General features: G+C 52.2%; 1 protein-coding gene across 1 annotated transcript in view; it reads left to right on the top strand.

The window, feature by feature from the left end:
• Window positions 1–625: 625 nt before the first annotated feature.
• Window positions 626–23,382, top strand: part of FCGBP (Fc gamma binding protein) — a 48,072-nt gene continuing 25,315 nt past the window's right edge. The window contains exons 1-7 of the mRNA XM_081806882.1: window positions 626–703; window positions 6,958–7,014; window positions 8,526–9,749; window positions 11,525–11,871; window positions 14,495–15,065; window positions 17,153–17,757; window positions 19,586–20,153. Of these exons, the coding sequence (XP_081663008.1) occupies window positions 6,960–7,014; window positions 8,526–9,749; window positions 11,525–11,871; window positions 14,495–15,065; window positions 17,153–17,757; window positions 19,586–20,153 (3,370 nt within the window). The 5' untranslated portion in view covers window positions 626–703; window positions 6,958–6,959. The remainder of the gene's footprint in view (window positions 704–6,957; window positions 7,015–8,525; window positions 9,750–11,524; window positions 11,872–14,494; window positions 15,066–17,152; window positions 17,758–19,585; window positions 20,154–23,382) is intronic.

Below are 23,382 nucleotides of genomic sequence, written 5' to 3'. Positions count from 1 at the left end.
CCATAATGGAATCAGCTAGAAATCAATAACAGAAAGACAAGAGAAAAATCTCCAGGAAATGCAAAATGAAATCACAACTTGATACCACTACACGTCTAGCATGGCTAACACAACTTTGTTACAGAGTCTAACAAGATCAAATATTGCTGTGGAGCCACCAGAATGGTCATGACAATGGGAGTTGAATCTGCAGCGCATTTGGTGACATCTACTAAAGCTGAGCCCAATGATCTAGCCATTCTACCCTTAGAAACCCCACAGCATACCCCAACAGAAATGATGCACATGCGCACCAAAAGACAGGATCTGTTGGCCCAAACTGGAAATAATCCAAATATCCATCAACAGTAGAATGGGTAAGTATGTGGTAATTTTTATACAAGGGAGTTCCATATGGCAATGAAAATGAACTATGGTTTTGTGCACAAGGATAACACCTGGTGGAAGAAGCAAGTCACAAAGCAACACAGACGTATAATTCCATTTAGGTAAAATTTTATTTTTTAAAATATTTTATTTATTTATATGACAGACAGAGAGAGTGTACAAGCAGGGGGAGCGGCAGGCAGAGGGTGAGGGAGAAGCAGGCTCCCCACTGATCAAGAAGCCTGATGCGGGGCTCGAGCCCAGGACCCCAGGATCATGACCTGAGCCGAAGGCAGATGCTTAACCCACTGAGACACCCAGACGTCCTTCCATTTAGGTAAAATTTTATTTTTTTTAAATTTTTTTAAAAGATTTTATTTATTTATCTGACAGAGAGAGACACAGTGAGAGAGGGAACACAAGCAGGGGGAGTGGGAGAAGGAGAAGCAGGCTTCCTGCGGAGCAGGGAGCCTGATGTGGGGCTCGATCCCAGGACCCTGGGATCATGACCTGAGCCAAAGGCAGACGCTTAACGAGTGAGTCATCCAGGCACCCCATTTAGGTAAAATTTTAAAGCAAGCTAAATAATCTGTGGTGTTAGAAGCCAAAATAGTGGCTCTCTGTGGGAAGGAGGGAGTGAATAGTGGTTAGGGAAAAGCATGAAGAGGGTCTCTGGGATCTGGGATGCTAGGCGTGTTCTCTTTCTTGACCTGGGTGAAGGTTATGAGGGTGTATTCATTTTGAGATAACTCAATGAGCTGTATATGTTTATGATTCGTGCACTGTATTGTATGGCTGGAGGTTTCCGTGATTTTTCCTGCATAACCCACCACCCTATTGCTGCATAAGTGACCTTGGGAGCCTGATTCATTGACATTAGATGGCCTCCAGGTCAGAAGTGGCCCTCTGACCTGGACACCTAGAGCTATAAATTGTGCCTTGTATCCCCTCTGGCTCCAGCTGGGCGGGCCCCCCAGAATGGGATCTGGGAGGGGAGGCAAACACACCTAGCCCAGCCTCCTTGAATATGTAAAGACATGATAACATAGACTGCAGCTCACTCCATATAGCACATAGGCGAACGAATGTTTAAGTAGGTGAACAAATGTTCAACTTCAGACCCTGTCATTTGCCCTATAAATACGGCCCTAACGGGGATGGTCGGTTGGAAGGTCTCACCTGAGAGGAAGATGCTCCACCCAGTCTTCTCCACTGGGACTCCAGCCTGGCTGTCTCCCTGGGGCTTCCCCAGCTCATGAGGTTGGATGTTCTAAGTACCTGATTTGATGTAACTGTCTTATTCTCCTTTTTTTTTTTTAAAGATTTTATTTATTTATTTGAGACAGAGAGAATGAGAGAGAGAGCACATGAGAGGGGGGAGGGTCAGAGGCAGAAGCAGGCTCCCCGCCGAGCAGGGAGCCCGATGAGGGACTCGATCCAGGGACTCCAGGATCATGACCTGAGCCGAAGGCAGTCGCTTAACCAACTGAGCCACCCAAGCGCCCCTGTCTTATTCTCCTTTACTGCTTATGATTGTCCTCACCTATACACAGATTTCCCTTTTTTCTGTTTCTATTAGATTTTTACAGTATCAATAAAGTATTCCCCTTGGAAACTGAGAGTTCAGCCATGGACCTTTTGTTTTAGAACAGGAACTTATTAATACATCTACTTTTTTCCACTGAGAGATTAAAAACTATTCCCATGAATCACATTAGAGTGGTTGCCTATAAGGGGACAATAGGAATGGAAAGTGGGTATAAAAGAGAACAAATAGGTGGGTAGGTGAGTGACAGATGGATAGGCAGCTAGGTAGCTGGATGAAGTGGGGCCTGTGTTAGCCACAGCTCTAGAGTTTTGTCCTGTCCAATATAGACACAAATTGCAGGTGGCCATTTAAATTAAAATTTAAATTGATTAAAATTAAATTAATTGGGGGGCGCCTGGGTGGCTCAGTTGGTTAAGCGACTGCCTTCAGCTCAGGTCATGATCCTGGAGTCCCGGGATCGAGTCCCACATCGGGCTCCCTGCTCAGCAGGGAGTCTGCTTCTCCCTCTGACCCTCCTCCCTCTCATGCTCTCTGTCTCTCATTGTCTCTCTCGCAAATAAATAAAATCTTAAAAAAAAAAAAATTAAATTAATTGGGGTGCCTGGGTGGCTAAGTCAGTTAAGTGTCTGACTCTTGATCTCAGATCAGGGCTTGATCTCAGGGTCGTGAGTTCAAGCCCCACATTGGGTGTGGAGCCTACTTAAAAAAAAATTAAAAATTCAGTCCCTGCCTGGCATTAATCACATTTCAAGAGCCCAGTAGCCACATGTAGCTCTTGCGTACCACATTGGACAGCGCCAGATATGGAACATTTTCATCGTCACAGAAAGTTCTATTAGATAGCACGGGTAGACACAGGTAAGATCTCCTAGAGAAAAGATGTAGTTAGAGAAAGAATCTGAGAACCACCAATGTTAAAGGAATCATTGTAAGAAAAAAACCAAGTAAGAAGATCTGGAAGAAAGTGATATCCTGAAAACAGAGGCATTAGAAATTTTTTTTAAGATTTTATTTTTTTAATTTTATTTATTTATTTGTCAGAGAGAGAGAGAGAGAGCACAAGCAGGGGGAGTGGCAAACAGAGGGAGAAGCAGGCTCCCCGCTGAGTAAGTCCCGATGTGGGACTCTATACCAGAACCCTGGGATCATGACCTGAGCCGAAGGCAGACACTTAGCCCACTGAGCCACCCAGGCATCCTTCCATTTAGGTAAAATTTTAACGCAAGCTAAATAATCTGTGGTACTAGAAGCCACCTAGGCATCCCACTAAAGATTTTATTTTTAAGTAATCTTTATGCCTCATGTGGGACTGGAACCCACAAGCCCGAGATCAAGAGTCTCATTCTCCATCAACTGAGCCAGCCAGGCGCCCGGGCATTAGACAGAAAAGGAAAAAGAGTTCGTGTCAAATGTAACAGAAGGAGCTAGAACCAAGTGGCAAATAAGGGCCCAGCAAACAGTTTTGGTGAGCATGGAGGTCGGACTGTGGCAGGTGGAAGAGAGGTTGGTGGGTAGGCACGGGACTGTGGATGCAGTAAGACTCTCAGTTTCAAGTGTGGAGAAAAGGGGAGGGGATCTCCTTTAAGCAAGGGAACAAGTAGTCAATGTGGTGTAAGAGGAATAAAACAGACTAGCCTTAGCTTGGGTTCTTGGGAAATAAGCCATGCAGAAAGTGAGGTCTGGACTCCAGACACAGAGTCAGCAAGCAGAATATCAAGGAGGGGGCTCTGAGGAGGGGGAATGGCACAGGCGGTGGCCAAGTGACAGGTGCAGACCATGGAGATGATCCTGCCAAGAGTGTGGACTTGCCTTCACAGGGACAGGGAAGCATGGAAGGGTATTGAGCAGGGGAGGAATGAGATCAAGGGAGGTTAGTGACAGCTTATGTGAGATGGAGGAGTTCCCCAAGGTGGTGGCGGGAATCCTTGTGGGACCCAGGCATGAAGGAATGATATTAGAAATTGCCAGCAAATCTGCATTTAGCAGGGTGCCTGGGTGGCTCAGTTGGCTCAGGTCATGATCCCAGGTGCTGGAATCGAGCCCCACATCGGGCTCCCTGCTCACCAGAGAGTCTGCCTCTCCCTCTCCCTCTGCTTGCTGCTCCCCCTGCTTGTGCTCTCTCTCTCTCTCTAATAAATAAATAAAATAAATTTTTTTAAATCTACATTTAGCTGCAGAGAGTAAATTCTCTCCAGCTGTGCCCTTGATCTGTAAAGCCCAGACAAGCCCAAGGGTCCCAGGGGTCTCAAGTGTATGACGAGTGCAGATTTGCCCCCTGCAGATCCTGCCGCAGGGAGAGGCCAGAAGGCTCAGATTCACAAACACCTCTGTTTGGGCTTAGAGTGAGGATTTGAGGGGCAGGATGGATGTATTTTTCTGACCATAAGGAAGTGTGTGCGCAGGTTCTTTCCGGTGGGATTTCCAAGAATATATAAGGGTGTTCCGAGAATAGATGTGATAGAGTAGGCCACAGGGTGTGTCCACACACACACACAAACACACACACCCCTTGGGCCCTGAAAGGAGTGAGAAGAAGGTCCTAAGCAGTGTCAAATCCAACATATTAAATGGTGAGACTTCCCACTACCACCCCATTTCTAGGGACTCTGGCTGCAAAGGGCAACAGTGGATTTTTGAGGAGGCGAAGGCTTCTCTCCGGGGTCAACCAAGGGGAGACCTCAAGGCTTAGAGGAGATTGGAGGGGCACGATCACCCCTGAGGTTCACCCTAATTCTCTGCCCCTCGCCCCTCATTTCTCTGTCTCAGACCACAACGGGGTATCTGGTTTAGAAGACTTTGCCACCTTGATCTGCGATAAGCTGCTTTCTTCCTAGGAATCCCGGCAGTCCTTCCTCCCGGTCCTTCGTTTCCTCAGGGAGCCAAGCACTGCTCCCTGCGAAGCTCCTACTCCCGTAACCCACCCCTCCCACCCCCCACCTGTTTCTTTTTTTTTTTAAGATTTTTTTTTTTTTAAGATTTTATTTATTTATTTGAGAGAGAGAATGAGAGACAGAGAGCACGAGAGGGAAGAGGGTCAGAGGGAGAAGCAGACCCCCCGCTGAGCAGGGAGCCCGATGTGGGACTCGATGCCGGGACTCCAGGATCATGACCTGAGCCGAAGGCAGTCGCTTAACCAACTGAGCCACCCAGGTGCCCCCCCCCCCCCACCTGTTTCTTGACATCCCTGGCTTTCATCCAGTCTCCTGTTTGCTCACTTCATTTTCCTGGTTGACTTTGGGTCCCATTCAACTCTGAGTCTTTATCTCTCCCTCTGGGAACCTGCCCTGAGTGGGGGATGCCAGAGCCCCCACCCACCCCAGCCACCCACAGGCCTTGGTGATAAGAGAGGGAGTCGTGGGGGCAGCAGCTGCTGGGGTGTTGTCCAAGAGGGTGCCCAGGCTTTGCAGCTGCTGGGGAAACTCCCCAGCAAACAATGAGTCCTAACACTGGGTGCGAGGAGACCAGGGCATGGGTCAGGCCAGCTCCTCTGTAGGAACAGACCCCAAAGGCCACACCACCTTGCGGCAGTCTCTTCCTCTGCTCCCCATGTGACACCTAGGTTCCCATCCCAGGTAGATACTGGGTGACGGGAGGCATAGAGTTCCCCAAAGCCTGTTTAGCCAGTCCCTTCTTTTCTTTTTTCTTTCCTTTTCTTTCTTTCTTTCTTCTTGCTTTCTTTTCTTTTCTTTCATTTTTATTTATTTATTTGAGAGAAGAGAGAAAGTGAGCATGAGCTGGAGAGGGGGGGAGGGCAGAAGGAGAGGGAGAAGCAGACTACCCACTGAGCAGGGAGCTCAACGTGGGGCTCGATCGCAGGACTCTGAGATCATGACCTGAGATCATGACCTGAGCCGAAGGCAGACACTTAACCAACAACCACCCAGCTGCCCCCAGCCAGTCCCTTCTCAGGGCAAAAAGACCTCCCAGAAAACAAATAATTCTCCAGGAAGTAGAACCCAGTGTCTGCGTGGAACCAGGAAACAGGGGCCTCCATCCTTCTTCACACATAGCTCCAGCCACCCCCCCGCCCCGTTCCCGCCCTGCTCTCCACGGGGGTCCCCACCGGAAGAGCCTGCCTCCCACCTACAGTCCCCAGTGAGGCTAATTTTGATGTTCACGTTTTGCAGACAAGGTTCTCAGGAGGTCCTGCTGTCCTGGAGGTATTGTGTCCCACTGACCTAGGTTCAGGTGCTCGGATTCCTGCCCACCCCAGACACCGCAGTGCTGCCTGCATACAGGATGTGGATGGCTGGGGACCAGGAGGAATCAACTTGTGGGGACTAGGGAGCAGCCAGAACCCGGATATGGGTCCTTTGCTATTGTTCCTGGCAGGAGGCAAAGGGAGAGATCCAACCATCGAACCAGCAAACAAGACTGAACACCACATTCCGCCCCTACTCCCCCACCCCCTGGGGACCCAGGCTCCCAGCACCCTGCTTCCCAGCTGTTTCCCTCAGGGACATCACCCTTTCAGTTCTGAAGTGTCCAGCAGGCTTCCAGGCCATAGCCACCAGCTGTTCTCACACCCCTCTAAGGACCCAGGTGTCTAGGCTTGCCCTCCACCCTTCGCAGGCTTTCAGGGTCCCATTCCACCTGGCCCTGGGATCACCAGCCTCCTCCAGGAAGTTGGCTCCATCTTCTTGGCAGGTGACCCAGGGTGTGGTCTGAGGAGCCACGAAACTCCACTATATAGCCCAGCCCAGGGGCTAGCCCTGCAGCTCCAGGGACCTGCAGGTGAGAGAGGCTGGGGTTCCCTATAGAAGTGGGACATCAGGTCCCCTACTCTAGCCCCTGGCTCCAGGCTTCCCCACTCCAGCCCCACTGGACCCACTGGACACCTAACTCCCCATCCTTGCCCTGTCCTGCCCTCCCTGCCCCCCACAAGACCCACTGGACATGTAACTCCCCTTATACACACACACACTGGCCCTTGGATCCAGCCCACCTCCCTGGTGCCCAGGTGGCCCTCATCCTCCCTGGAATAGTGCCCAGCCAGAGGGGCAGACTAACCTTCCATGACCCCCTCTCTTTCCCCTCTGCAGACATGGGTTCCCTGTGGAGCTGGTGGACACTCTGGACAGGAGCAACTCTCCTGTGTGGTAAGTTGGACTGAGATCCCATCCGTGTCCTTGTTCTCGTCTGGGGGACTCTGCCTGCCACGGTCAGCACCCTCCATCTGTATACCCTCCACAACCCCATCTCCCAGTACCACGCCAGCCTAGCTGAGGTGGGAGCGAGGCCCCTTATGTTCTGCAGAGAGCTGTGGTGGGATCCTCCCATTCTCTCTCCTAGAAAGAAGCAGATAAAATCCGCAGTCCCCCAATTTAAGTCTTCAAGAAGTACCACTTTCTCAATTTTCTGTAACTCAACTAAAGTTCTGACTCTGAGCCTCCTGCTGCTGAGGTGATGGAAAATTTCACTCAAGTCATTCTTGGAGGGCTTGGTGCCCGATTCCCCAGGGTTATGCCCAGGACTGGAGTCTCAGGTGAAGTCAGAGTACCGGGTAAGGATGGGGCCTCAGAGCCGTCTAGTCATCAGTCAGCATCTGCTTAGGTCACTTTTGAAGCCTTCATTGTCCCTGATCCCCTGGCCCCATGGGACACTGGGACATCTTTCAAGGCTCCCCTAATTCAGCAGAAAGTCCTTCTATAACCACATACTCTCTCCAAGACCTTGTAGATGTCCTCCCCTGCCCTCTCTCTTTCTCCAACTCCCTCTCTCTCCCTCCTCCCCCTCCCTCTCCCTCCCTCTTCCCATCCCCCCTTCCCTTCTCCCTCCCTCTCTTCCCAGCCCTGGAGAATCTATTCCTAGTTGGGGGTGTTGAAAAGCACACACTCCTCCCTCTTTCTAGGAGACATATTGTCTACATTGCCATAATCTCCTTCTTCCCTTAACCCCCTTTACACCCCCCATGTTTTATTAAGACAGAAGTCATAAACCGGCACCTAAATCCAGCCAGTTTGAGGCCCACAGCACTTAAAACAATTTGGGGTTGGAGATTTCACATGGAAATTCAAATAGCCAGTTTCTCCTGAAAAATGGTAAGATCTGGCATAAAAAAAGGGGGGGGGGGGAAGAGCCCATAAATCATCATAATAATAGGCTAACCCTACCCGCTTTCCTTGGCGTATGAATCTCTGGTTTGCACACTGGCCACCCAGATGGTTTCCCACATTTGCATTACTTGCCTGGCCCATCAGGTCCAAAGTGTTCAGGCTTTTATTTTATTTTATTTTATTTTATTTTAATTAATTAATTAATTAATTTATTTATTTAGAGAGACGGAGTGCACAGAGGAGAGGGAGAGGGAGAAGCAGACTCCCCACTGAGCAGGGAGCCTGATGTGGGGCTTGATCCCACGACCCTGAGATCGTGACCGTGCTGAGAGCAGATGCTTAACAGACTGAGCCTCCCAGGCGCCCCCTGTTCAGGTTTTTAGAAAACAAAAGCCAGAAAGGCTGGTAGGCAAATAAGAAGGGAAAGCGAGGGGAGAAAAAGCTTGAGTTGATATTTCAATGTGGTATCTAGGCGCAATGCAAAGCCTTCCTTCTCAGCTAGAGAGGACTGGGTGAGCAGACCCACAACTGCGTTCTCTCTCCCCAACCCCCAGGGTTGACCCAGGGGACCTCCGTGGACTTCCTTGCAGCCTTCCTGCAGAACTACCTGCCTAGCTACCACCGGGCCTCTCTCCAACTCCTTCTCTCCAGTCTGTCGGACCGCCCTGCCTCGGTCTCCATTCACTGCCACGCAGATGGCACCAGGCAGAATGTCACAGTGAACCCGGGGCAGTCAGTCATGGTCAACATTAGTTCCAAGGCTGAGATGGTCGGCAGTAAGGTCTTCCAGCACGCAGTGACGGTCCACTCTGACCGTGAGATCTCTGCGCAGGCCGTAAACACCAAGCCCGACACAGCAGAGCTGACGCGGCTGTGGCCTATCCAGGTTCTGGGCTCTGAGTACTTTGTGCTCACACCTCCCGGCGTCTCGTCCAAGAATGTCAAGGAGTTCGCCGTGGTGGCGGGGGCGGCGGGGGCCTCGGTCACTATGCAGCTGAAGGGGTCTGTGACATTCCAGGGCAAGTTCTACCCAGCGGGCAGTGTCATGACCTTGACTCTGCAGCCCTACCAGGTGGCCCAAGTACAGAGCACAGCTGAGCTCTCCGGGTCGAGGATCACAGCCAATGGCCCGGTGGCTGTGTTCTCCGGCCACAGCTGTGCCCAGAAACACACAAACTGCAACCACGTGATGGAGCAGCTGCTCCCCACGTCCGCCTGGGGCACCCGCTACGTGGTGCCCTCTCTGTCCTCCCAGGCCCGCTACGACCTGGTCTATGTCGTGGCCAGCCAGACCACGAAGCTGAGCTACAATCAGGGGGGCACCACTGGCTCCCGAGGACTCCAGGCGGGCGATGTGGTAGAGTTTGAGATCCGGCCGTCCCGGCCGCTCTACCTGTCTGCAGACGTGGGCATCCAGGTCCTGCAGTTTGGCACAGGTGCCACAAGGGACCAAATAACCTATGACCCCCACCTGGCCTTGGTCCCAGATGTGGCAGCCTACTGCCCGGCCTATGTAGTGAAGAGCATGCCGGGCACTGAGGGTGTGGCTCTCGTAATAACACAGACAAAGGCGGTTAACGAGCTGACCATGGAAGGGCAGAGGATGGGGGCCAAGCTCTCCTGGACAGCTGTGCCCGGCAGTGAGTTCTCCTATGCCGAGGTGGACCTTGGCCCCAGTGATAAGATCCACATGATTGAGGCCACTACTAACTTCGGGCTGCTCACCTTCGGGCTGCTCGAGGCCATAAGCTATGGGACAGCAGGTGCCTGCGGCCGAAGTGAGTGATGGAAAATGACCCCCCGACCCTGTCCAACCCGTGACCCCTTGGCTGGCTCTCTCACCCTCTCCTTTTTCCCCACCCACCTGCTCCCCTGGGGCTGTCCCCACCTCACCTCCATCCTCTCTGCCATCCTCCCCTTCCCTAAGGCTTCCCAGCTCCTCCCTACCCAAGCCCCTCAAGGAACCACCAAACATTTAGCCACCAGTGCGATCCAAGGTCCCCACCAGTCAGAAGCGGTACCCCCCAGAGCACGGCAGCAGGGTCCTATATATAAGCCCCCACGGTGTCTGACAGGTGTCTGGCCTCAGCCCTTGGTCAGTTACTTTTTGCAGGGGGATGGGGGTTAGGGATAGAGTCCTAGGAAAGAGCCAAGGTGCCTAGAGGGAGGGATCTTTGTGGGGAGGAGTGGGCTCAGGTCAGCAGCTTCTTATCAAACAGTCTGGAAGTATTTTGATCTTTTATTTATTTATTTTTAATATGTTGCTCTTTTAGCAACTATACCAGTGGTTAACTACCACTCCACCACCTCCTATAGGAATGTTTACATCCCAACGCAGGAGGTCTAAAAGTATGATAAATAATAATGGCTACTGTGGGGCAGGGGGAGTTCTCTCTCAATATACCAGAGACCATTCTGGGTGTCCTGTGTGTGTTAACATAGTTAATCCCTAGGACCTGGCCCTACGTGTAACCTTAGGCTCAGAGCATTTGAGGAACTGTCCCCAGGCAGTGCAGTGTGGTGTCTGAGGACACAGATGCTAAAGCCAGACTTCCCAGGTTCAAATCCCATCTCTGCTTGTGTGACCTTGGGCATGTGACCTCGCCTGTGGGCCTCAGTTTCCCCATCTGTAAAATAGGGTTAATAGCTGTACCCCTTCACCGGATTGGAGTGAGGGAGTAATGAGTTAACATTTGTAAAGCTCTCAGGGGGTATCTGGCAAGTTATTATGAGCAGACAGAAAGCAAGAACTTCTGAACACTGGGAGGCAGGGGAGGAAGGGCTATTTCTTCCTATGTGGACCTCCTGCTTCAAGCTAGGACCCTAGACATTAGAGTTCCCAGCACTGGCAAAAAATGCCCCCTCCAACCACAGGCATGCAAGCTACCCACTTTCAAAGAGCCACTTTGGGCTTGAACAGTCAAATAGGAGAGGGGTAGGTGATTCATTATAACAGGTAACACTCACCACCTGGGCCAAACCCTACTTATATTTTAGCTTCTTTAAGCCTGGCAATGCCCTCCTCCCCAAATATCCCTGTGAAGAATGTACTGTTGTCACCCCCTTGTTGCAAATGGGGAAACTGAGGCATAGAGAGTTTAAAATTACTTCTCCAGTGCCGCCCGACCAGCAGAGCCAGGATTCTAACCTAGGCAGCCTGATCCGGGAAGGCAGAGACTTCCATTTTCTGTCCTTAAAAAAGATTCCTTAGCCTTCTGACCCGAGTGGGAATGCACAGGAAGGGGGACACGGGGAGAGAAAAACCACAAATCAACATTTCCATGATGATCCCTGCCCATCCTTCTTCACTACCTTTCAGTTCTTCTGGGCTGAGCCTTGTCAAACTAGGGAATTAGAATACCTGGGGTTGTTGGGTCATGCCTGGGCAGCCATCTCCCCGGGGGGCCTCCAGACCTCAGTTTCCCCACTTCTCCAACGGGTAGTTGTGAGCCCACTGCCCCAACTCTGCACAGCAGGAGAGCTCCAGGATTCCCACCTGTGAGGATACCCCTGACTCTTTCTTCGTTGCCATCCCCCTTCCTCCCCTCCCCAGCCGTGCTGTCCCAGAAACCCTCCTGCGAAGACCTGCAGTGCAGTCCCCAGCAGAAATGCCAGGTGGTGGATCAGCAGGCCAAGTGCGTGGCGGTCCCCGTGGCCACCTGCCGCGCCCAAGGTGACCCCCATTACACCACCTTCGACGGCCGGCGCTATGACATGATGGGCACGTGCCTTTACTTGATGGCGGAGCTGTGCAGCAACGACCAGACCTTGCCGGCTTTCGGTGTGGAGGCCAAGAATGAGCACCGGGGCAGCCGCCGGGTCTCCTACGTGGGCTTGGTCAACGTGCGTGCCTACAGCCACACAGTAACTCTGGTCCGAGGGGAAGTTGGCTTTGCTCGGGTAAGTGTCCAAATACCTATGAGCCTCCAGTCAGAAGGAGGAGGCAAAGCCTGGGTGTCGGGCCCCAAACCCAAGCCCTCGGCTGTGGGGTGGGGGGTACGGAGGAGGGGGCAGTGGGGGCTGGGGAGGGGGAATTTGAAAATCAGTGGGGGCTGGGGAGGGGGAATTTGAAAATCAGAGCCTGAAATACCTTTCGTCCAGCAATTCCACTTCTAGAAATTTTAAGGATACTCAGAGATATGGTTGGGGGAAGAAAAGTTTATGCCAACCTGGTTTGGGGTAGCAAAAGAAAAAAAAAGAAAAGAAAAGAAACAAACTGTCCAACAATGGGGAATGTCTTCAGTGACCAAACACTAAATTTAGGGAGCACCTGCTATGTGCTGGATTTGTTTCTTAGTGCTTTCCGTGTATTAATGCATGTAATGCTCACAGCAATCTGTGGGGGGAGGCATTATTATTAACACTTTTAGGTGAGGGGACTGAGGTCCAGAGAGATGAGCGACTTCCCCAAGGGCTCCGAGCCAGTAAGAGATGGAGCTGGGAACACAGGCAGGCTGGCTCCTGAGTCCATTCTTAACCTCTTTGCCATTCTGCCTCATACCATATTTTTATGGTATGGGTTGTGGGTCGGGGTTGTGGTTGTGGTTGCCACACTGTCCGCACACCTGGCTCTGGAAGCGCTCGGGCAGGCTCAGGGCCAGCTGGCAGTCCCAGTTTTGTTTACGTTGGATATCAAATGTATCAAATAATAAAAATCCATAGATCTTAAGTTCATGGAGTTTTGACAAATGTGCAACCCCAACCTCCATTAAGATATAGAATCTATTCATCATTCCGGAACATTCTCTCATGCCCCTTCCCAGACAGTCCCAACCCGCTCCTAGAGGCAACCATAGTTCTGATTTTTTTTCCCACCACAATGATTAGTTTCGCCTGTTCAAGAACTTCATATTAATGGAGTCACACAGTGGAAGAAGCCATTTGCGGGAAGATTCTTTCGCTCAGCACAGTGCTTGTGAATTTCTTCCGTGTTGCTGCGGTTCTTTTTTTTTTTTTTTTAAGAGGTAAAGCATCAGCATAGCTCAAAACAAACAGGGCATGTTGTGGAAGGTCTGGCTGTCACTCCTGTCTTCATCTGCTTTCTCTCTCTTCCCTCCCCCACTCCCCAGTTTTACTGATTTCTTGAGGTTTCACCTAGGGTTTCTTTCTTTCTTTTTTTTTTTTAAAGATTTTATTTATTTATTTGAGACAGAGAGAATGAGAGAGAGAGAGCACATGAGAGGGGGAGGGTCAGAGGGAGAAGCAGACTCCCTGCCGAGCAGGGAGCCCGATGCGGGACTCGATCCCGGGACTCCAGGATCATGACCTGAGCCGAAGGCAGTCGCTTAACCAACTGAGCCACCCAGGCGCCCTCACCTAGGGTTTCTTTATGCCAATACAAGCAAGCCAAACCTACATTCTTCCCTCTCCCCTTTCTTAGCGAAGAGTACTGTACTGTCTGCTCTGTTCTGCGCTTTGCTTTTTACACTGTACAGTAGCTTCTGGAGCTGTTTCCATATCAACATCAAGGGAGCCTCGGCTTTCTTTTGTTGTTGTTGTTCTTTACATCTGCACTGTTCTGCATTGGATGGATGCCCCGTCATTTGGGTAACTCAGTCTCCCACCGATGGATGCTTTGTTCACGATGGCAAATAGCGCAGCACTGAGCATTCTTGTACCCACCTCTCTGTGCGGGTGTGCAGGTGGATCTGTGAGATTAATAAGCAAGTGGATTAAAGTAGGTGTTCTAGAAATCTGGAGGGACTGAGCACAAGCTCAGAGGGACTTCAAATTCCCAAAATTATGTGTGGAATTTTGCATCTGCTGTGCAGTTTTTCAGAGAGAGAGCCCTGTTACTTTTGTCAGATCCTTACAGAGGTCAGTGACTTGACAGAGGTTTAGAGCTCCCACCATCCCTCTGATCTGTCACTCTGATCTAGTGACCAGTCTGTCTCTCTCACTGGACTGGGAACCCCAGGAGAGCGGGGTCTGGGTTGTCTTCGGTCATCACTCCCAGGATCGCCCAGCCAGGGCCAGGCCCAGAGGGAGTGCCCGGTGAATGTTTCTCTAACACAGCATCGCCTTCATTCACTCATTGAGCACTTGCAATTCTACCAGGCACCGTTCTAGGTGCAGGAGAGGAAGCCGCGAGCAGAGCAGACACAAATCCCTGTCTTTGTGGGGGTGACGGTCTGCGGAGTTAGGCAGATGATAAACATGAGAAATTTGCAAATGATATGTTAGAAGCTATAGGGGAAAAAAAATAGAGCAAAGAAAGGGCATAGGGAGTAGGGAGGGGTTGCCACATAAAATAGAGTGTCACTGCCATGGTGACAGTGGCGCAAAGCTTTTGTAAGAGGTCAGAGGTCAGGGAGTGAGCCACGGGTGGGTCTAGGGGAAGAACATTTCAGACCACAGGGAGGCGAGGGCAAAGACCCCAAGGCTTGGTCGGTGGCAGCAACAGGAAGAAGGAATCCCAGGGCAGCCGGGGCAGGGGGCGGCGAGTGGGGAGGGTTCGAGGGGTGAGGGCCAGACCACGCAGGATCTGACCGCCCGCTGGCCCTCCCACCCCCACCCCCCGCAGATTGACAACCAGCGCTGGCGCCTGCCCGTCTCCCTGGCCGAGGGCCGCCTGCGCGTGTACCAGAGCGGGACCCGGGCCATAGTGGAGCTGGACTTCGGGCTGGTGGTCACCTACGACTGGGACTGCCAGCTGGCCCTGAGCCTGCCCGAGCGCTTCCAGAGCCAGGTGTGCGGACTGTGTGGCAACTACAACCACAACCCCGACGACGATTTCCTCACCTACGACTCGGAGCTGGAGGCTGACCCCGTGGAGTTTGCCAACAGCTGGAGGCTGGACGACGAGGACTACCTGTGTGAGGACGGTTGCCAGAACAACTGTCCCTCCTGCACCCCGGGCCAGGCCCAGCACTACGAGGGCAACCGCCTCTGCGGCATGCTGACCCAGGCCGACGGCCCGTTCGCCGTCTGCCACAGCGCGCTGCCCCCCCGGCCCTTCCTGGAGGAGTGCGTGTACGACCTGTGCGTGCTCAACGGGGACCGGTCCAGCCTGTGCCGCAGCCTCAGCGCCTATGCCCAGGCCTGCCTGGAGCTTGGCATCTCTGTCGGGAACTGGAGGTCGCTGGCCCACTGTCGTGAGTGACGCCCTCGGTGCGGGGCTGGGGGCACGCGTGGTGGGAGGCAGGGGACTCCTTGCACCTGCTCCATATCTGAGCACTCCTTGTGGTGCAGCCTGAAGCTGGACCATGCCAGGGATGCAGGGATGGCCGAGATGGCCACACCGTGCCCACAGTGAGCCTAAGGCTGGGGCAGACACATCCCTAGGCAGTGACCACGAGGGTGGTCCCTGCTGGGCTCTGCCAGGCACGGGCAGAGTGGACAGGGCCAGGACGGGGGACGTCCAGGGGGCTATGGGCAACCAGGAAAGCTTCTCGACTCAGCCTGGGGGGTAGGAATCAAGGAGGATTTCCTAGAGAAAGGGATGCCCAATCTGAAACCTGTAGGAGAAACTGGAACGAGACAGAAAAAGGGGGAGCAGGACGCGGGTGCCAGGCTGAGAGAGGAGCTGGCGTGACAGGTAGTCCTCCGAGTCCCAAAGCAGAAATGTAAATGTCCCTTCGTTCACAGCCCTTCCGTGACTCCCCGATGCCCTCTGGATAAAGTCCAAGCTCCTCAGTCAGGTGTCCGTCCACTTAATCATTCATTCGCCCATTTATTCATTCAATCCACAAGCATTCCCTGAGCCCCTATATGGCCCCATCCCTCTGCTGGTGATGGGCGCCGTGGGGGCCAGCACACACCTGCCCCTGCCCTGGAGAGGCTCCCAAAGAAATTTTCAGGAGACAGAAAGTCGAGTGCCCAGGGAAGAGGAGGTGTCCAGGCCCAGGCCTCGGGCTTGAGACGGGGACTCCAGAGGGGGAGTAAGTCTGGGGGAGACACTGAGGCCACGTGGGGCTTGTCTTGGTCACTCTTCTGTCCTCACTGCCCAGTAAACACCCACCCTCCCAAGTTCCCCCAATGCCTGGTGCAAAGGAGGAATTGGTGAATCCATCCACTCATTCATTTCTGAATGAATGAGCATCTCCTGTGGGCCAGACCCTGTCCTTGGTGCTGGCGATTCAGTGGGGGATTGAGGCTGATCGGACCCCACCCTCACAGAATTTATATTCTAGCAGGGGAGACAGACAGTAAGCAGCAAACCATGGAATATCTTTAAAGAGCAAAAGAAACGAAGTTCATGTGATGAGAGCAAATGGGAGGCTGATGAAGAGGGTGGTCAGGGACAGCCTTTCTGGGGAGGTGACGGCAGAACTGAGAGCAGGATAAGACACTGGAGTCAGCTAAGTAGTAAAGACACTATGGGCTGTCTCTGCATAGATGAACTCATTGACTCCCCAGAACCCTGTGAGGTTAGTACTATTATTATCTCATGTTCCTGATGAGGAAACTGAGGCACGGGGCGATTGGAGTCACTTGCTCACAATCACACAGCTTAAAAGGGGAGGCTGGGGTTTGAACCCAGGCTATCTGGGCTCCAGTAGCTTTCTCTTAACCACATGCTGCCCTGCCTTCTGAGGAATGGCCAGTACAGACCCTGGGAACAGCAAAGGCCCTGAGGTGGGAGTGTGAGGACATAGGAGGAAACCTCTGTGTCTGGGACAGAGTGAACCAAAGGGAGAATGAGAAGAGATGAGGAGAGAGGCGATGGGCTCAGATAATGGGGAGCTTCGTGGACCACCAGGAGGACCCCCGCTTTTCCCTGAGATGGCACCACAAGAGCGCTCTAAGCAGGAGAGGGACGTCACTGGTGTTCACAGGGCCCCTCTGGCTGCTTGTGAGGAACAGCCTGTGAGGGCTGAGTGGGGGTTATGGGGGGAGACCAGGCAGAAGGCTGCTTGGGGGAGAGGGGACCAGACCAGGGTGGGGACGATGGCAAGAGAAGGGGGCAGATTCTGGATAGATTTTGACTATGGAGCTCACAGGATTTACTGACAGATTGGTTGTCCGTGAAAATGAAGGAAGAAAAGAGTCAACTGTGTCTCTGAGGTTTGGGGCCCCAGCACTGGGCGGGATGGAAGCGCCACGGGCAGCTCCGGGGCCAGGAGCAGGGTGTGGGGAGGGAAGTCTTGTTGAGCCCTCCGGACAGACACCCCACCAGGCCCGTCGCGCTGGCCTGACCTCCCCGTCTCTCTCTCTCCGTCCCCCGCCCCCTCCCCCACAGCCCTGAACTGCCCCGCCAACAGCCGCTATGAGCAGTGCGGCCCCGCCTGCCCCGCCACCTGCAACTCCCAGGCGGTGCCGGCCAACTGCTCCGGGCGCCAGTGCGTGGAGGGCTGCGTGTGCCTCCCGGGCTTCGTGGCCAGCGGCGGCGCCTGCGTGGAGGCCTCGTCGTGCGGCTGCATCTTCGAGGGCCGCCCGCTCGCGCCCGGCCAGCAGGTGTGGGCGGACGAGCAGTGCCGGCGGCTCTGCACTTGCAACGGCGCCACCCGGCAGGTGAGCTGCAAGGACACGCAGGGCTGCCCAACCGGCGAGAGCTGCCGCGTCCAGAACGGCCTCCTGGGTTGCTACCCCGACCGCTTCGGCAGCTGCCAGGCGTCCGGGGATCCGCACTACGTGAGCTTCGACGGCCGGCGCTTTGACTTCATGGGCACCTGCACGTACCTGCTGGTCGGCTCGTGCGGCCAGGCGGCGGCGCTGCCCGCCTTCCGGGTGCTGGTGGAAAACGAGCACCGGGGCAGCCAGACCGTGAGCTACACGCGCGCTGTGCGCGTGGAGGCCCGTGGCGTGAAAGTGACCGTGCGCCGGGACTCCCCCGGGCAGGTGCTGGTGAGTGACTCCGGGCCGGGGGAGGGGCGAGGGGGCAGAGAGGCAGGAAATCCCCCTTAAGGAGAAGGGGCTCTGAACCGCGGGTGGGGCCCATACACATTAAGTTACTTCTACATGTTAAATGCTTGACACATAGTAACTCAATTTCTAGAACACTCTGTGAAATAGCTAATCTTGGTAGATGAGAAACTGAGGCACAGAAAGGCTAAGTTATCTGTTCATGGTCACACAGCTAATGAGTGACAGAGCCACGATTTGAAGCCAGGCTGTTAGGCTTCAGAGCCTATACTTTCTTTCTTTCTTTTTTTTTTTTTAAAGATTTTATTTATTTATTTGACAGAGGGATAGACAGAAGAGCACAAGCAGAGGGAGTGGCAGAGGGAGAGGGAGAAGCAGGCTCCGCACTGAGCGGGGAACCCGATGCGGGACTCGATCCCAGGACCCTGAGATCATGACCTGAGCCGAAGGCAGACACTTAACCGACTGAGCCACCCAGGCGCCCGAGAGCCTATACTTTCTTAACCACTACATCCTATTGCCACTCTTGAGAAGAGAGATGGAACAGGCAGGGACAGAAGTGGATGGAAGAGTATTCTGGGCAGAAGGAACAGCAAGTGCAAAGGCCCTGAGGCAGGAACACACAAGAGGGCAGAGGAACAGTCTGGAGGCCCGTGGGGCTGGAATGCAGGGAGGGGATGATGGAGGGGATGGCTATGATGGAGGTCTTGATTTCAACCAAAACCTGAAGGACAAGGAAGAGACCACCAGGTGAAGAGCGGTGGCTCCTAGGTGCAGGGAACAGCAGGTGCAAAGGCTGGGCTGAACCAAGCTTGAAGAGTACAGGAGAACAGCACAGAGCCAGTGCGGCTGTACTTGAAAGTGAGGATGGGGGGATGGGATAGAGAGATTGGTAGGAGACGAGGTCAGAAAAGTGGGGACAAGCAGGGCCTGGTGGGGAGAGGGGTTCTATTTTAAACTGAGACATAAAGGATGATGGGGAGGCAACCAGGCAAAGAATAGGGACGTGGAAGAGGGTAGGAATGTCACAAGCAGAAGGCACAGCGAAGGCCCTGAGGCTGGACTGAGCTCACGGAGTCCAGGAGAAGATGAGAATGCCCAGCTGGAGTTGCAGGGGTGGGATGGGCAGTACCGAAGAACGAAATTGGAGAGCAGTGAGACTCAGATCATCTAGGGCCTTTTAGGCCATTGTAAGGGATTTGGATCAAAGCTAACAGGGCACGGCAAGTGCAAAGGCCATGAGGTGGGAGCACGCTTGGTGTGTTCAGGGAGACAGCAAGGAGGCTGAGTGAGCTATGTGGCAGGTGATGCAGGCACAGAGGTATACAGAGCCACAGTGAAACGAGACCTTGTAGGGAAGGGGCTTGGATATGCGCCAAGTCCTGAAGGATGAAGCAGCCAGGAGGCAAGTGTTGGGTAATATTCTTGGCCAAGTGAAAAGTCCCTAGAGTTGGACTAAACTGAGAGAAGTAGAGGAATAACAAGAAAGCCAGTGTGGCTGGAGCAGACTGAGTGAGGCAGGGGGAGTGGGAGGTGGTAAGGTCGGGGAGGTAATGGGGAGACAGATCCTGTAGGCTCTGAAGGCCATGGGTTAGGGATTTGGATTTAAGCTGATAGCTGCAGGTTGAAGACAGGTAGATGGTGTGCCAGACAGAGGGAAGAGCAAGTGCAAAGGTCCTGAGGTGGAAGCAAGCATCATGTGCTCAAGAGAACAGCAAGGAGTTCAGAATAGTTGGAGCCAAGTGAGTGAAGGGCGAGACACCCAGCCATGAATACCCTGACCCCTTGGACCTCCTTCATCTCTGTCCAGGTGGACGGCATCCTTCATCACCTGCCCTTCCAGGCAGCAGATGGGCAGGTGCAGGTCTTCCGCCAGGGCCAAGATGCAGTTGTGCGCACAGACTTTGGCCTGACTGTCACTTACAACTGGAACGATCGTGTGATTGTCAAGGTGCCCAGCAGCTATGCCGGGGCCCTATGTGGGCTCTGCGGGAACTTCAATGGGAAGCCCGATGATGACCTGGCTCTACGGGGTGGAGGCCAAGCTGCCAATGCCCTGGCCTTTGGGAACAGCTGGCAGGAGGAGACAAGGCCAGGCTGTGGGGCAACTGAGCCAGGGGAGTGTCCCAACCTGGATTCCCTGGTGGCCCAGCAGCTGCAAAGCAAGAAGGAGTGTGGGATCCTTGCGGACCCCGCAGGGCCCTTCCGTGAGTGCCACAGCAAGCTGGACCCACAGGGTGCCCTGCGTGACTGTGTCTATGACCGCTGCCTGCTGCCAGGCCAGTCTGGGCCGCTATGTGAGGCATTGGCCACCTACGCCGCTGCGTGCCAGGCCATCGGGGCCACTGTGCACCCCTGGAGGAGTGAGAAGCTTTGCCGTGAGTACCGGGGTGACCGCTGGGGCGCTCGGCCTTATGAATATTCATTAACGTATACATGTATTAACTCATGTAACTCTCAGAGGGGTATTCTGAGGTAGGGACCGTGGCTGCACCCATTTAACAGGTGAGGAAACAGAGGCTTAGGAGGGTTCAGTTACATGCCTGGGAAGTCACAGATGCAGGAAATATTTGTAAGATGACCAAAAATATCTGGTGGCCCCGGGTCTAATTCCTATATGGCAGCTGTCGTTCAGAGACGAGTAGCAGGGCTGCCTTTAGAAGAAGGCTGGTCTCTCTCCAGTGTTTTTGGTCACCATCTGACCCACTTCACTCATTTACAGCATCTGCCTGATGGTGCACATCGCTGTCCATTGAAATTCACATGATAAATACATGCATGTCACATCATTTCTTTTTCTCCTTCAACTTCTATTCATTCATTCATTCAACAACTATTTATTGAACACCTACTGGTATTCCCAACACTGAGGATATAATGGGGGAGAAAACAGGAAAAAAAAATTCTCACTCTCCTGAACTGACCTTCTAGAGATTTTTAGTTCCAGCAGAATTTAACCTAGCATAATATACTGAAATACATGAAAGTCTCTTTTTAGATCACTGCATCAGTTAGTTCTTGCTGTGTAACAAACATTCCCAAAGTGAAAAGTGGATTAAAACAACAAGTATTATTTCTCATAATTCTACAGGCTGCTGGGCTGATCTTCTAGTTTGGGCCAGCGTGGTTTATCTCTGCAGTCTTGCTGGCGGTTCTGCAGGGGCCGGATGGTCTACAATGGTCTGACTTTACACATCTGGTGGTTGTCAGGCTGGTTGGTTTGGGGGGACCTTAGCCGGGACTGCTTTTCCCTGCTGACTCGGTCTCATCTTCTAGCTGGCTGGTGCAGGCTGCCTCACACAGTGGTCTCGAGGTTCCAAAGAGCGGCAAGCGTGGACGAGCCCCAGTAGGCAAGCACACTTCAGGCCTCTGCTTAGTGTCCCATTTGCTGTCATCCCATGAGCCAAAGCCAGGACCACGGCCAAGCCCAGAAGAAGGCGTGGCCATCATCAGTCTGTCCCAATCCCCATCATACTTCGCCACAAATATAGACACCTGTGAAGAACATTTCATTATCATCAGAAATTCCTGAGACCATCAGACTCTAAATGTTAAAAAAAAAAAAAAGAATGGAGGGAGTTATCATTGCAAGTATCATTAGTACACAACTGATAAAAATATTCAACATAAAGAGTAGAATGTACTGGAAGTGCATCTCTTAGTGAGATGGATGCAGCTTTCCCCCAAAAGTTCATGTCTGCTGTTGAGCGAGACCAGGTTCAACATCAATTCTGCTTTTGATTTTCATATATAGGATACTAATAAGTGGGTGGAAGGGCTTCTGGCCCAGCAATGTCACTCCACTCTGAAATCCTTTTGAGTTGTAGGGAAGTCAGGCACACAGAGAGACACAGTAAAACTTAACTATTCCTGTCCTCCGAGCAGCCGGCTCTATCAGACCCTCCTTCCATCTTGTTGGGAGCTACATTGGTCCTGATTCCTTACCCAGGGAGGTTTCATCATGCAATGTCCCCACACTTCACAGCAGTATTTGGAAGTGTCCCTTTGTGTCCCCAGAGGTTTCCACACCCCCGGGCACACACCATGTTGATTTGGGATGGGTGGGGAGTGCACAGTTGTCTTCTGTAAAGTGGGAGAAGCACGCTCACCGAAGGGACAGTGGGAAAGTAGATGTTCTCAGGCTGGTCATCTTAGGAAGGGTTCCTATCGCTACGGGCAGTGCTCGTGAGGCACACTTCCCATGGCGCAGTTCCCATTCTGAGGGTTTCGAAGGGTTCTTCTCATTTCCTTCTCACCACCACCCTGTGAGGTGGGATCGTTCCTATTCCTAGTTTACAAAGTGAGTGGTAGGAACCACAGAGATATCAAATCATCTGCCTGAGGTCACATAGCAAGGCACCATGACCTGCATCCAGGCAGGTTGGCTCCTGAACTTGTACCATTAATTGCTTCATTCTGTGGCCTTTGTGGAAACTGAGAATCTCTTATTTCCTTAAGACTACTCTTGCCTTTGTACCCCCTGGGGCAGTTCTAGAAGATTGGGTTGTGAGGATGCAGACATCAGGCAGAGGGGGGCCTAGGGTGGGGCCTTACCCCAGCGCTAGCTTTGATGACTGTGGGTATTGTGCCATTCTTGGTTCCTCCAACACCCCTTTGGTTTTATTGTTTTTTTTTTTAATTTTGCTGAAATATTTTATTTTATTTTATTTTTTGAAGATTTTATTTATTTGAGAGAGAGAGAGCGCATGAGTTGGGGGGGAGGGGCAGAGGGAGAAGCAGACTCCCCAGTGAGCAGGGAGCTAGACACGGGGCTTGATCCCAGGACTCTGGGATCATGACCTGAGCTGAAAGCAGATGCTTAACTGACTGAGCCACCCAGGTGCCCCAATTTTGCTGAAATATTTTAAAGCAAATTCTAGAACTATGAATTTTCCCATAAATACTTCAGTAAACATCCCCAGCAGATAGAACTTTTAATAAACATGACCACAATGCTGTTGTTACTGGGAATAAAAATAACACTGACATCATCTAAACTCAACCTAGGTTCAAATTTCCCCAACTGTCTAAAAAAAAGTGGTTTTTTTTTTTTTTTTCAGTTTGTTTGAATCTGAATCCAGACCAGATCCACACACAGCACTGGGTTGATTTTACTTCAATCATTTTCATTCTGCCCCTTTCCTTTTTGCCCTACACATTATTATGAAATTTTTCAAATGTATAGAAAAATTGAAAGAATTTTACAGTGAATACCCATACACTTACCATCTATATTCTACAGTCTACATTTGGCTGTACTTGTTTTATCTCATTTCTGCCCCTCTATCCATTTTGTTTGGGCCACTGCTTATTGGGGAAAAAAATCAAGTCATTTGTCCTGCAGAATTTCCTACTTTCTGGATTTGGCTAGTTGCTTCTGCACAGTGTTATTGAACTTGTTCCTCTGTCCCTGGATTCTCTTGTAAGCTGGCTATAAGATCTAGAACAGCGCCATCCAATGGAACCTTGGTGATGTTGGCAATGTTCTGTCCCTGAGCTCTCCTGTGTGGTCACCACCAGTCACATACTGAGCACTTGAAATGGGGCTAGTGTGACCAAGGAAGTAAATCTTCTACTTTATTGAACTTCAATTAACTTAGATTTAAA

Source organism: Leptonychotes weddellii, chromosome 16 (assembly GCF_054177405.1).
Source record: "Leptonychotes weddellii isolate Sample4059 chromosome 16, ASM5417740v2, whole genome shotgun sequence".
Lineage (NCBI taxonomy): Eukaryota > Metazoa > Chordata > Mammalia > Carnivora > Phocidae > Leptonychotes > Leptonychotes weddellii.
Note: the sequence above shows the minus strand (reverse complement) of the source record. Positions and strands in the feature narration are given on the sequence as shown.